A 14,511-nucleotide genomic window follows, 5' to 3' on the forward strand; every position below is an offset into this window, starting at 1 on the left:
AATGTATTGGATGAATGAACAAAGAGAAGCTTTTATTTCAAAACTATTTTTAAGCCAACGCTACGTAAAAGTAATTTAATTTTTCAGGACTATCTCTTTTAAGACGAATTTTTAAAGAACTTCAGCCTTATTCTCTTTCTTGCGTAGCTGGCTGTGGATGCATATGGGTTCACAGACCTTGGAAGATAAATACAAGAAATCTTTTCAGACTGGTAAAACACTTGAGGCTAGATGCTGTGAAATCATGTTTTGTATTTGGAGTCCTAACAGTCCAACTGCAGGTTAGTCACCATTGCCTATGCAAGGCCATATGAAATTTGGCATGGAAAACTCTCCTTTCATGAGGGGAAACAAAGTGACTTTTGAGTTTTGGGCTGTTGTCTTTGCTCCACACTCATCTCCCCAGGAAGCACAGCCAGCCTTCCCTGTTGTGAGCTCTCTTTTTCTTTCCCAGGATATTCAGTTGGTTGTTTCAGAGAAGTTTTTTTGCTTCTAGTAACTATTTTCTGTCTGAAATCAATTGCATTTTAGGGAGCAACCTCACTTGTAGTTTAATTGTCAGTAATTGAGCAGACCTCTGACAATCTTAAAACATATTTTTCAAGTTTTCAGGTCCATGATTCTACCCTTTTTCTTTTTTTTTGGAGGCTAGACTCTTCTTCTCCCCACACAGTGCGCTAGTCACCAGAGAGCCTGGTACAGGAATAATTGTTTTCAATTTTTTGCTACATTGCATCTTTCAGCACATTGGGTTAGATTTAATTTCCATTTGTAATCCCACTATGGAAGGATTAAAAATGTTTTATACCAAAAATCTAAGTATCTTCGACTGCAGATTGAGCCATGATGATGTCAGGAGTACTGTCATCATCCAGCTTTTCTTGGTAATTCTGTCCTTTACCTACCTGGCAGGACATGGACACTGCACTGTTTGGAAATCATGGACATGAAAACACAGCTGGCATGAAGAGATTTTGTAGCACAGCTCTAGAAGTCACTTGACAAAACCCACTAGTGAGCATTTCCAATTAAAATACCTGATTAGGAAGTAATTCAGCCCATTGATTTACATTTTTAGCTTGCTCAGTATATGAATAACACTCCAGAGTGCTCTGCTCAGAAAGCAGATGCCAGCTTGGGTTAAGTTTGTTTCTAGAGCAGCCTCTGAACAGAGGGGAGGCTTTTTTGCTGAAAATATCTATGTGGGGATCTGGCTGCTGGTGTATTAATGCCCATCATCATCAGAGAGCAGGGAAGCAGCTCCTGGATTTAATGAAGATTTCAACGCCGTTAGCCCAAGGAAATATTGATTAAAGGAAAGCACCTTGGCTGGTGGAGCCTTATTTGCTCTGCCACACATCAGTCACATGCTGCTGGCCTCAAGAAACAGGAATAATTTTGAATTGCTTTACATCAGCCTGTTCTTCCCTCTCGCAGCCCTGCACAGTGGAGGTTATCTGAAGGGCATCTACGCTGAAATTAGCTGCAATAAAATTTTTAATACTGAAGTTGCATTAGACCACTCCAATCTCTATTCATGATAGTTACATAAACAAGTGCACAATATTTCAAATTACAAAAGCCATTAGCTTTCAAGAACTAAGTGCCAATGCCATAAATTGAAAATCCGAGTATTTATTTGTTCAGGATAACATTGAAGAACAAGAAAAAAAAATCACGTATTTTAGCAACATCTCTATTATAACCAAGGACTCAGATTATTCCTCTTTTCTGTCAAAAACTTCCCATTATTTTACTTCCTGAAGTCATCCAATCTTTACAAATATAGCATTATTTCAAAGAAGATGGAGCAAACTTGCTGGCTGCCCCTTTGTGGGGAGGTCACAGAGCACCAAACACAGGGAAGAAAGAACACTATAAATATCTTCCATTTCTAGTCTCCACATTTCCTCTTTAACTACTACAAATACTCTTGGAAAGATTTGCTTATTTGATCTTATTTTTTCCCTAGAAACAGGTGATTTTTACTGGCTCAAACTGGCAAACACCATCACCTACATGAATTTCTCCACCTGTAAAAATAAAAGGGTATGAAACAAATCTCTTTAAGAGAAATGTATAAATCTCTGGAATGCTTATGTTGTAGCTCATTTTCAAATTACAATTAATGAATTAATAATAATTATGCAATGAAGCCCTATCTACTCAATTGTTTACTTAAAGACCTTCTACCCTGAGTAGGAGACATCCCCTTGCATCTTGTGCTCCTTGACCTGGGGATGTGCCAGGGAGGTGAAGAGTCGTGCGTTTGACAGGTGGAAAGGTACAAATAACACGAACAAAGCATCAAAAACACACCCCAAACCCTGATCAAACCTGTTTGAGATTGCTCCTTTTCCTTTTATTGGCTGCCTAGTGTCTAAACCCACCTGATGGAGCCAGTAACAAGCATAACAACCACATGAACTGTGAAATAATACTGGGCAATAGAAATACACCATTGCCACCTTTGCAAAACTTATTCAATCAAAAAAATACCTGAATATAAAAAATGAAAAAAAAATATTCATCCATTACACCCATTTTAATACAAATCTCAAGCTAATTTGGGGATAAGTAATTTATCTGAGATAACTCCATAAAATGGAAACAGAATATTTCTCCAGTGTAAAGAGACCGTAATATTTTTAGAGAATAAATCATGTGAACAGTAATATCAGTTAGAGAATGTGGAAATAGTTCATAGCTATTGTGGTTTCTTTCAACAAAAATGTTCTTCAAATACTTGAGTACTAGTACATCCCAAAAATCTGAAACATGCCTCTGGTCCAAGTGAGGGCTGTGGAAATGGAATCCTGCTATTGCAAACATTTCATTACTAGCTCCTCTAGACGAGAGCTTCTCATTTCCCAAAGAAAATATTTTTTCTTCTAAATGTCAACCTGCAAATTTATCTTTAAGTACAACAGCAAAACTGATTTTTTCCTTCTCAATCATTATGTTTAAAAATTACAATTATGAAGGTCAAGTTAGTCCTGAATGACACCTGCATAACATGGTCACATCCAATTTGTTTGTCTGTAATCCAGCCCTCATTTCCATCTTAATTCCTAATAATTAGTGGCATATCTATCTTCCCTGTACATTGTCAGCTGGGTTTTTCTCCATTCCAGACAGGGTATAGATCCTTACAGCATTTTTAGAAAATCAAATTGATTCCTACCAGAATGTCTCAGTATCAAGACAGGAATCAGCTTTAAAGATGCTTTTCACATCCACTGGGGGTGCCTTGGCTCCTGCATGCCACAAAAGCCAATCCTGAACCTTGAACAAGATAACCTGAACAACTCCAGCTCACATGGCAGAAACATCTTGCCATGGTGGCTTCAAAAATGCTCTTTTAAGGAATAGTAGGACAATGGCAAAACAGCATCATTTTTTTTTACCTTCCAGAATATTCTTATAAGATAACTTATTAGACTCATGAGATAACTTATTGGAGTAGAAATTTGTGTTCTTTTTGTCTGGTCTGCTCTTTGTTCTGCCTAGAGAAGAAGCATGGCAAATGCAAGCAAACGTGGGATTATCATCCACTTCGTTAGCAGGCTTGGAATGAGGCAGAAGGAACAGCAGCAGTTTTCCACACCAGTGCAACAAGCACCCTCCTTTCCTTACTGTGAGGTAGAGGGAAAACACCAAAGGAAAGAGATTTAAATAAAGAATTACAATAGAAAAGCTATTCAGCCTTACCTTGCCAGCCTGGTTTGCACACAGGTTTGACATTAACTCGAACCAAGACATCTTCTGTCGCACGCTTCTGCCCACAGTCAAAAGCTGTGACCATTATCTCATACTGGTGCTGCTTATCATAGCTCAGTTTCTCCGTGTTCCTGATGTTACCTAGAGGTTCAACACAAGAAAACATTCAGAGATTCATTCTTGGCCGAGCATCCCCAGACTGCAACATCTGGGTCCTGGTTCATCAAGTGCTTTGTGACTTTTGAGCTCTCTTGTGACGGTGTTCACAGGGGTCTCAGGCTGAGGGAAGAGATGAGAATGTTGACTCCATATTTCAGAAGGCTGATTTATTATTTTATGATATATATTACATTAAAACTATACTAAAAGAATAGAAGAAAGGATTTCATCAGAAGGCTGGCTAAGAATAGAAAAAGAAGGAATGAATAACAGAGAGTCCAAGCCAGCTGACTGTCATTGGCCATTAATTAGAAACAACCACATGAGACCAATCACAGATGCACCTGTTGCATTCCACAGCAGCAGATAATCAATGTTTACATTTTGTTCCTGAGGCCTCCCAGCTTCTCAGGAGGGAAAATCCTAAGGAAAGGATTTTCCATAAAAGATGTCTGTGACACTCTCTGAAGTACACAGGACATGCAGAGGCAGGACGCTCTGAGGAATGGGAAGGATTTTCTTTCAATCCAGCATGGAAATAAGATACTTGTGGGAAAATATAAGATGGGGGTGATATAATATGGGCATGGCTCTATCAAAAAACATCTGCTCAACAACACTTTCAAAAGTAAGATGGTAAAAGTAATTAGCAGTTACATCTTGACACGTGAGCTATTAGTGCACTCTCCTTTTCCACATTTGCCATAATACCTGGCTTTAACAGCCACCTTCTCAAGATCCACTACTGAACCCAAGTATCTTCCTGTTTTCTCAAAAGCTATTACCCTGTAGATGAGAGACATTTTAAAAATAGGAAAAGCCCTAAAATCACCTCCTGCCTTACAGTGTTTAGCAGTATTTGATAGTGCAGCACATAGTTATCACATGCAAAATAAAACCCAGCAACAACAGGGTTTATCTGCTGAACCTGACTCACATAAAAAGGTAACAAATTGCCTGCTTTGGGAACAAAACCAGCATAACTTTTCAGAAGGAAAGGGAAAGATCTTTCTCTGAATAGTTCCTGGAGGACTGGGAGAGCACCATGCAAAATATATGGGTTTTCTATTAACAAATTCAGCATTTTAATCCTGTCCATTTCCACTGGAATTTACTTTTTGCACAAGTTGAAACTTCATCCTGTTTAATTAATTTTATGCTTTTGCTCAGGGCTGTTTGCTTTACTATCTCTTTGAATGAGGATTTTGTTCCAGAATTCAAAGAACAAACTCTGCAGCACTGCTACACGTAACATCTGCTTGCAAGCAAGGATCAGCAAAATCCAATTGTTTGTGCTAAATTTGAAATGGGCAGCCCCCCACATCCTGGAATTTAGTCAGATGCAGTGAACCGGTCCCTACAGGTGCTGGCCAAATTCTCTTTTGTTAGGCACAAAACGTTAGGTTTGGCTTGAGCATTTCAGTTTCATTTTCTTTTTTCTTTTCACACAAATGGATGAAAGACAAGAGAAAGCAGAAAAATGCAGCTTTTTAAAAGAAGTCTTTCACTAAAGCTCCATTAATTTGACAAGTGACGACTTTTAGCTGCTGTCTCTCTGCTTCACACTCCTTATCTTGTCAGAGCCCACCACTCTACTTTTTGCTACTACTACATTAAAGCCAACTCTAGGAGTTTATTGAAATGGATGCAAAACTTTCCAGGTCAGGCCTGAAGAAAGGCTGTTGTTTGCATTTATCACCAGCTCCAGGTTCAAAGACTGTAGTTTAAATACACCCTTGCATCTGCAGTAAATGGCCCAATACCCCATTTACTGCTGGCTCTGAGTCTCTTCTGCTCTCTTTGTGGGCAGGGCACGCAGGTGGACAAACCCTTCTCATATTTAAATGTCTTGAAAGGAAAAATGGAATTGTGAACTGCTGAAGGCTGGTTTGGACCCAGGGCAGTGTCCTGCAGACTCTGGGGGTCTCTCTCTGGGGTGCCTCATGTTGCCAGGTGTTTTCAGGCCTGCCATGGGCACAGCTCTTTGCTCCCCACAAGAACTGCAACAACCTCATCAACTCTGTCAGAACTCAGTGCATCCCTCTGGGTGTCAAGAGCTGCCAGGACCCTGCCAGGGGGCTCAGAGACCCTGGCACACAGCCCAGAACACCTGTGGGTTTGATTGTGACCCGTGGAGCAAATTACCAGCTTTGTATGAGGACCTGAAAGCCACAGAAGTTTAAGCAGTGTAATAATAAAATTATCACTGGGTGGAAAGGTAGATTTTGGGGTTTTTAGAATGGGGATTTTGGGAACAAGATGGAGGGACTTGGGCATGTCCAGCCTTTCTTCTTCTTCTCTACCTCCAGTTTCTGCAGTGATGTTGGCACTTTGGGATTGGTTTAGAGTAGAAGCTCACTGTCTAACACAGGTGATAGGTATTGGAAAGTAATTGCAAACATGTTACACGTAGTTTGTAGTATAAAGAGATAACACCGCCCCGGGGGCAGGCAGAGTGCCTCTGTCTGTCCTGCTGAGCGGACCTCGGCTGGACAGGAGAAAAATTTTTTATAGATAAGATACAATAAACAACTCTGAGAGCGAGAACTGAAGAGCTGTGAGTCATTCTTGGAGTGTGGGGGCTGAAACAGAGACTGTTCATGTGTCTTGGGGCTGCAATAACCTGCAGAACCCCCAAGAAACTACTTCATTGGGTTTTGAGTTAGTGATTGACAAAACAATCTAATCGCCCATTTTACTATCTTGAGTTGCCTAATTAGTGGCTGCCTAAGAGGATTTAATGAAAAACTGCCACTGTATGTATGTACTTAATTACTGACTTAATATCTGCTCAGTTCTTCTGTCCTTTCTCCATTATATTATTTCATACATGAATCTTTATATTTCCCTATTTGGTTCTTCTTGGTATTATTTTAGTCTGTGATCAGCAAAGATAATTCTCAAGAAACCAAAACTGTCCAACTGTCCTACAGGATTTATAAATCATTACAACATATTTACATTTCATTAAATTTATCTTCCAAGATCTGTATTTCATTATGGCCATTTCAGATTTGGACCACAAAGATTCTGACTCTTAGGTGTGTTCTGGAAGGTCATTTGGATGACTTGCAGATGTTATCCAATAGTTTATTGATTTCCTAATATTGTTTTTTCTTACCTCTGATGCTTTATGATTCTTTGGGTTTTTATAACTTAATCAATACAATTAAAAAGCTGACACAGAACGAAAGCACTATAAACACAGACTAAGTAAAGTTTTAGAGATGATAGTCTGAAAGTTTCTGTTTACATCTCACCAACACACAAAAAAGTAATTAATAACATTAAAAAGAGAAAATTTTAATGGAGAAGTAAGTACATTTCTACACAATTCAAAATTAGTCCATACATTTTTTATTCAGTTTTCCTAAATATCTGCCTTTCCCTGGAAATACCCAGAGCTAAAACCAGCTATTTTCAAACAACAAAAAGCAGATCAGTGACTAGAGGAATATAAAAAGACCTTCCTGAGGACACAGGAGGACATTTACATGTCTGTTTCTTCAAGGTCAGTTTTGGGGATAGATAGATATAAACATTCCTCTTTTACGGCTCTTCCACCTTACTTTGGAGCAGACACAAGAATGGGGAAAAAACTTGACTGATTTAGTATGGCAATTCCCTCCTAAATTCCACAGTTACTAAATCAATCGATCTTCCTGTCAGAAAGGTTCATTTTTAAATGACAATGGAAAGAATCTGTCATTTAATAAATATATAAATATCAAATGCAGATGCTCAGCTATAAAGTTTGGCTTTACTTTCCTGGCCATATGAAGTGTGCACAGCTCCTGCTGCAGCCCTGGGTGCTGTAAAGGGGGATTTTGTGAGGTCCTGTTCTGTCCAGGATTTGTAACCTGATAAAATCTGTATAGCCTGGACAGGTCCCTGTCTCATCCTCACATTGAACAGTTTAAACAAGCATTTGTGAAGTGCTCCCCAGAGCCAGGTGGCAAATAAGAATCATCCCCATTTCTGAGGTGAGACTAGGTCAGAGCTGTGACAGAATTTGTATTTATACCTGAGTTCCCAGATCATCTGACCATAATCCCTGACAAATAAAGCACAAGATACATGAATAAAAATGGCTTTTGCTGGCATTCTGACAGATCTGTGCATTGTGGTTTAATTTTTCTGTCACCTGAAAAAAGCCTACACTGTTGCTGCAGTAACTGACTTGATTTGCATTCTCTGCTAAGGATAAAATGAGATTAATCTGCATGCAATACTACTTTAAAACATATTATGCCTTACACCTTTAATCACAGTTCTTTGCACAGCAAAGCACAGATTTGTCCCCTGCCTTTACGTGACTGTGTTTTATGACTCAGAGTTCATTGCCCTCTGAGTTGGGCTCATCATACACAAGACTGCATTTTACTAGTGCTATAGTTTCAGAACACAAAGCAATTTCATCCACAAGGAAATCACATACCAAGGGCTAGAGTCCCCAGAGATAACTGAGAAGTTTTATATTACCTTCCCAAAGTAGGAAATACCCTCAGGCTGATGCTGCTTCCTGTGCCCTCTCACTCCTGCCTCCCCTGGAGTGGGGATGAGGCAGCCTGTGCACCAACACCTGAGCCTGCAGGGCTCTCTCTGCCGCTCTGCAAACCTTCCCCAATGTGCAATTCAATTTTTCAAGCCCAAAAAACTGCTCCATGCATGGATCTAGGGACAAGAAGTAAGTTTTACCTAACAAGACACTGGCCTGCCAAAAGAAAAAGAGCTGATCATAGAGCTCCATCTTTTTACAGACCTAAATTCAGGGTTAGTTTCATGTGTTGGTCATGAAAAAGTCCACCATCTGGGGCAGACAATGGCATGTTTTCCTCACAATTCACCCTCACCTCCATCTTTTGGGGCCCCTTTCCATATTTAGATTTGATTTTAAGGTATTTACTTATCCTCTTTCTGAGCAATGAAGCTCCACATGTCGGTGACTGAAAAGCATAAAAAAATCATAACCTGCAGGAGACACAAGAACCTAGATTTGTATTTCACAATGGCTAAAAAAACCCCTGTTAACAAAATCCTAATTAGCACAGTATTACCAGACAGACCCAGGCATCTCATACATCTATTTTAACCACCTGACCAGGAACAAAAATGGGCATGTTTCCAAAGAATTTGCACCACAGAAAGTTTCTATCAGCTGCCATAGAGAGACATTCTCAGCAGTGAAATGTGGTGGAACTAAGCAGCATAATTTTATCACAAAATAAAAGTATAGTCATCTATTCTGACTTTGTCTCTAATCCCAGTGGGTTTAAGCAATTACCATTATCTTAAAAAATTGCAAATTAGACTGCAATTACTGTTGGTTGTGGCAGCACTGTTCTTTTAGTGAACAAATAGATCAAAAATATTAATTGAACTCATGACCAAGAAACTGCAAGTATTATAACCTTATACCAATTATTCACTGCAGGCTTTAAAGCCACATTTAAATCAATGATTTTCTCACTGCCTTTGCTGCAAAGCAGGTGCCAGGCACATGAGGACAAAGATGTAACCAACGACTCCTGGCATTTCCTATGCTTTTGATCATATCTGTGACTGTAAAAAGCCACGAGCACTCCTGAAGCAGCAGCTCTGTGTTATAGGATCTGAAAAGGCATGAATGGTAGAAGTGACTACTCTGTATCACACCAATTTCAGGGTATTCTCTGTCCCTTATACCTGCCACAAACCCCACAGGAAATTTTGAGACAACGTGTGGCTTCCCCGAGTACCCACCCTTCACACAGACATGGAGCCTTGGAAAAAAATGGATTCAGAGACATAGAGAACTTTCTTTTATGAAAACATGGGAAATCTCACAGTTAGAAAAAAAAGCCATGGAGAGGAAAATCTTCCAGGGAATTGCTTCCAAATATGTCCTTCCAAATGCCCAGTTGCTGTAAAAAATCCTTTGTGCAGTTCTCTGGATTCTCAAGAATCCTCAGGGCTACTGTGGCAGCTGCCCTCATTTACTTAAACACAAACATATTCCTCATGGTTGCACTTCCCATATCATACACTTGCTTCCCAGTGTGTGATAACGAGATGGATTTTTCCCCAAAGTCATTAAAATTTATTGATGTAACAGGTTATTATCTTCTGATGCTCATCTGTGCATTGTGCAAGAACTGAACAAATATAGATGAATAATTTTTGAACAGGGTTAAGAGTTTTTATAAAACATCCCAACATAAAAATGACTGCTCAGAGAAAACAGTAGCTCCATGCATGCATTCAATTCACAATTTGGCCAAAAGTCAGATTTAACTTCCAAACTCTACTCTCCTCCTACAAACATGGATTAAATGTTTCTGCTAGGAGAGATAAATCAGAGCATTGCTGGGTATGCACACAGGGTGTTTCTTCAGGGGAAACTATTTTGTATAATCTGAAGCAAGCAGAGAATGGGAGGAAGGACCTTCCACACACTTTTCATACAACTCTGTCATCGTTCCCAAACTCAGATCCATGTTCTTTGCTGATCCAGGAAGCTGACATACAAAGCCACTAAGATCAAAAACTGCTGCCTCTGGAAAACTTAATATGGTTTATTATTTTCACTAAAATATAAAATATATACCTTTGAAAAACAACTAAAACAAGCCAACAAAAACTTAAGAAATGGTACTTATTCTCCAAAGTACATTTTCTTCCATGCTGCAGTGTGACAGTGTTCACAGGGGTTCTTGGATTGGGGAAGAGACAAGGATCTGACTCCATGTTTCAGAAGGCTTGATTTATTATTTTATGATATTTATTACATTAAAACTATACTAAAAGAATAGAAGAAAGGATTTCATCAGAAGGCTAGCTAAGAATAGAATAGCAAAGAATGATAACAAAGGTTTGTGGCTTGGACTCTCTGTCCGAGCTAGCTGACTGTGATTGGCCATTAATTAGAAACAACCAACATGGGCCAATCCCAGATGCACCTGTTGCATTCCACAGCAGCAGATAACCATTGTTTACATTTTGTTCCTGAGGCCTCCCAGCTTCTCAGGAGGAAAAATCCTAAGGAAAGGAATTTTCATAAAAGATGGCTGCAACACTGTAATGGATAATAATGGATAATGGATCCACTTCAGAAGCACCACAGCTGGGCAGGTCTGTGGACCCATGATCCTAAAAGCTTTAACAATCAATAAACATATGCAGAATATTGCCATATTCGGGTTCTGATTCAGGAAATTCAGGGGAATAGGACTGGCTGTAACCCAGTAAATAACCCCTGCATTGGGGAACACATGCTGCCTTGGGGAATGCCATCACTTGGAAGGGAAACAGGATCTGAGACAATTAGGAGAATGGACCAGGTGACCAAGAATCGTGTTGCTCACCTAAACCTGGTGGTTTAATTTCCACAGGAGATTACTGCATGGCTGTACACAAAAGGGATGGAATCGCTCAGTGTGAGGATCCCTCTGCCCTCAGAGATGAGAACAGGATTTCTCTCTGGAGTTCCCTCTCCAGCCAGGTGACCAGCTCATGCCCCCAGCACTGCCAGCCCTGCAGACAGCCCTGCTGGAGCCACACTCACCGTTCCTGTCGATGGCAAAGGGAACATCCGTGGTGACAATCTCGTAGTTGCAGATCTGGCTGAACTGGGGGGAGCAGTCCTCGTCTGTGGCTTCCACCTGCAGGATGCTGTCATAGATCTTCCCCTCTGTCACTGAGGCCTTGTACATGCTCTCCTTGAATGCTGGGGAGAACTCGTTGACATCCTTCACCTGGATGTGGACTACTGCCCTAAAACAGGCACAGAAAAATATCAAAGAGAAAAGTTAATTTATTGTGACACCTCACTAACAGTTTATTTTCAAAACACTTGAAAAGACTATCAAAACATATCTAGAAAACTATGTGAACTCCTATTAAAATGAGATACCAGAATTTTTATGTTTCATTTGCTCAATTTAGCATCTTAAGTGGCACTAGGTAAAAGTCCATTGCCATGGCTTGTAAGGGAGAGAGTTTTATGGTTTTTGCTATTAAAATCTGCCCTCAAAAATGAACCCCAGCAGAAAGCCAATGATATCATTACACAGTAAAATAAGACACAGTAGTCTTCTGTACCCACTACCTAAAAATGAGCAGTTTACAGGCATTCTTCCATATTAAGTAAGGCTCTCACCTTCTGCTGCTGACAATTATCTAATCCTTCAAGTAGTCACAACACCGCACATGTGTTTAGTGAGTAAACCCCAAAGGCCCTGCTTTGGAAGGCTTTGCTTTCTGGTTTGATGGGCAGGGTGACACAGGGACACAAAAGGGGTGTTCTGGAGCAACAGCAGAGCTGCAATAAAGGCTGGGACCCCAGGCAGGGTGGCTGAGCATGAGCTGCTAGACAAAATCAGTGGGCCAGACTTCATTTAGTCAAGATTAGACCAAAATTTTCCAGATTTTGAAAATCCAGATTTAGAACTGGATTTCTACCAGATTGTTACTAACGTGAGAGGGGGAAACATAATAAAATTTGATATTGTGAAGCAAAACCTCTTTCTGTGATTTGATGGTTATCTGCTTTTGCAGGCTTCTTCCTAACTCTGTATTCTTTTTAAATAAATATCCTGAAAACTTCAGCTTGCATTACAGACCAAATTAAAATTTTAATTGTCATATGTCCTGGATGAGCAAAAAGGAAGAATGATTACTATAAATCATTTATTATAATGGCTCTCAGCAAAAGGAACTATTTGTACAGCACTTATACATCTACGTGAGTTAAATCCATCTTCAATGACAAATGAGCTGGAGCTTTGTTTCATGAATTCAAAGGGGAAAAAAGGCACTGTGCCACCTAAGCTTATTCAGGGAATTGGCTCCAAAGTAAAAGTACCACCCAGTGACCTTCAATACACTCCACTTCAGAGGACTTCACTTTCTCTGAGACTTGTTGGACAAAAGCTGAGGTCAGACTCCATTCAAATGTGACACTGCTCAGCTTATGGCACAGATATGCTAAAAAAAGGGGATGATTCCTCTTTTCTTACCATTTGAAATGAGATGAACAGAGAGAAAACCTATTTAAAAATTGCAAATATCAATTGAAAGCCAGTTTCTATGACCTGGATGTATTCAAAATGAAAGCACAAATGGAAAATATAAACCGAAACTGAGATGCATTTATCCACTTGAATGGGGATCCTGTGCAAAGCTTTAACTGAAACAAACAAAAAGAAATATATTTTCTACTAGGAAAAAGGAATGAAAAAATGGATAGAATATTGCAACTACGATTTATCTTTATTTGTTTTCTACCTGAAATAACATAGACTGTGGAGCAAATGTATGCCAAAGCAAAAAAATATTTCTTCTCATTTTCACTCACTTGTGAGATTTCTTCCAGTTGGTTCCACCTGGTCCTGATCCACAGTCGTAGGCCTGGATGATGAATGTGTATTCCTTCTGCAGCTCACAGTCAATGGGACTCCTTGCTCGGAGCCGACCTTCTCCAGATGTCTTGTTCAGCACAATGGCCTCAAAGGGCATCTCTTGCCCATGGATTTTAAAAGCACAAATTTCACCTGTGAGGAACAGCACAAAACAATCATAACTGGGGGAGAAGGGGGGGGGGTGGGTCTAAGTCTTATGCACTGGAGAGACACCTGCAAAGTTCATTTGTATTTCACCTGCTTTTCCAGAGGAGGGAAACACAGACTCAGGCACCAGGTCACTGTGTATCCAAAAGAACCATTAGGCAGGTGTTGTGCAGTGGGATGCTCTGAGTACAGCTCTAGGCACACTCCTCCCTCTTCCTGTGTCAGTACTAAATGGTTCCTGAAAGCCCCAGAGGCCATTCCATATGGTACCAACAGCAACAGTGAGCTAAATTACATTTGAGCTAAATTAGGAGACTGTATTTATTTAAAGGAAATAACAAAAAGAAAAACAGATAATACTCCAGAGGTGGTCCTTTTATAACTGCTGTCACTCCTTGAGCCCCTTGAGCGGCCAAGGTGATAGCTGTGCAGATTCTTGCAGTTCAGTTTCCCAACAGTGGAAAAACTAATGGTGCAGAACATGGGCACATTCAAAACACATCCTGCTTTATTTACAGACATACATCAGCTCTGGATCAGAAGCAGCTGAAGGCACACCAAAAAGTGTCCCTTTTGGACATCTCAGTTACACACCCACATTCTCACTCTCATACATGAGTGCCTTCCTGGCAGCAACTCACTCTGCCTCCAAACTGTTTCCTGATGCAATAGATCCATAGCACCTCTCAGATGAGCACTCGAGAACAGAACAGATGATATAGCAAGGACTAATCAAATTGATTTGGTCACAAAAGACAGCATAAAGGATATTGTGGGAATATGAGACTGGAAAGGGAAAAAAGACCCAATTTCTGGTGTTCCTTTTTTTATCTTTCATAATGATAGCAAGGATATGCACACTGAGCTAATTTTATTTTACTTTTAGTTCAGTCTCTATATCCTGCTCCTATGCAAGATACTCCAGAATCCAACTTTAAAAATGAAATATTTATAGAAAGATCAATATGACTTAAATATTTTTATGACACATTAAACACATGCTCTTTTATGAGCAAGTCAGTCTCAGGACATGCATTATAAATTCAAAGCCATCTCCCACTCACATAATCCTTTTCCATTTATTTCC

The 14,511-nt window shown here is 39.8% G+C and overlaps 1 protein-coding gene across 2 annotated transcripts in view; it reads right to left on the minus strand.

Annotated features, from left to right (window-relative positions):
- CLSTN2 (calsyntenin 2) overlaps positions 1-14,511 on the minus strand; it is a 324,024-nt gene that overhangs the window by 71,708 nt on the left and 237,805 nt on the right. For both annotated transcript variants that reach the window (XM_059478862.1, XM_059478861.1), the window contains exons 3-5: positions 13,214-13,409; positions 11,423-11,631; positions 3,712-3,861 (exon numbers count right to left, since the gene is read on the minus strand). In XM_059478862.1, the coding sequence (XP_059334845.1) occupies positions 3,712-3,861; positions 11,423-11,631; positions 13,214-13,409 (555 nt within the window). The remainder of the gene's footprint in view (positions 1-3,711; positions 3,862-11,422; positions 11,632-13,213; positions 13,410-14,511) is intronic.

This window comes from Ammospiza nelsoni, chromosome 10, assembly GCF_027579445.1.
Source record: "Ammospiza nelsoni isolate bAmmNel1 chromosome 10, bAmmNel1.pri, whole genome shotgun sequence".
Classification (NCBI taxonomy): Eukaryota; Metazoa; Chordata; class Aves; order Passeriformes; family Passerellidae; genus Ammospiza; species Ammospiza nelsoni.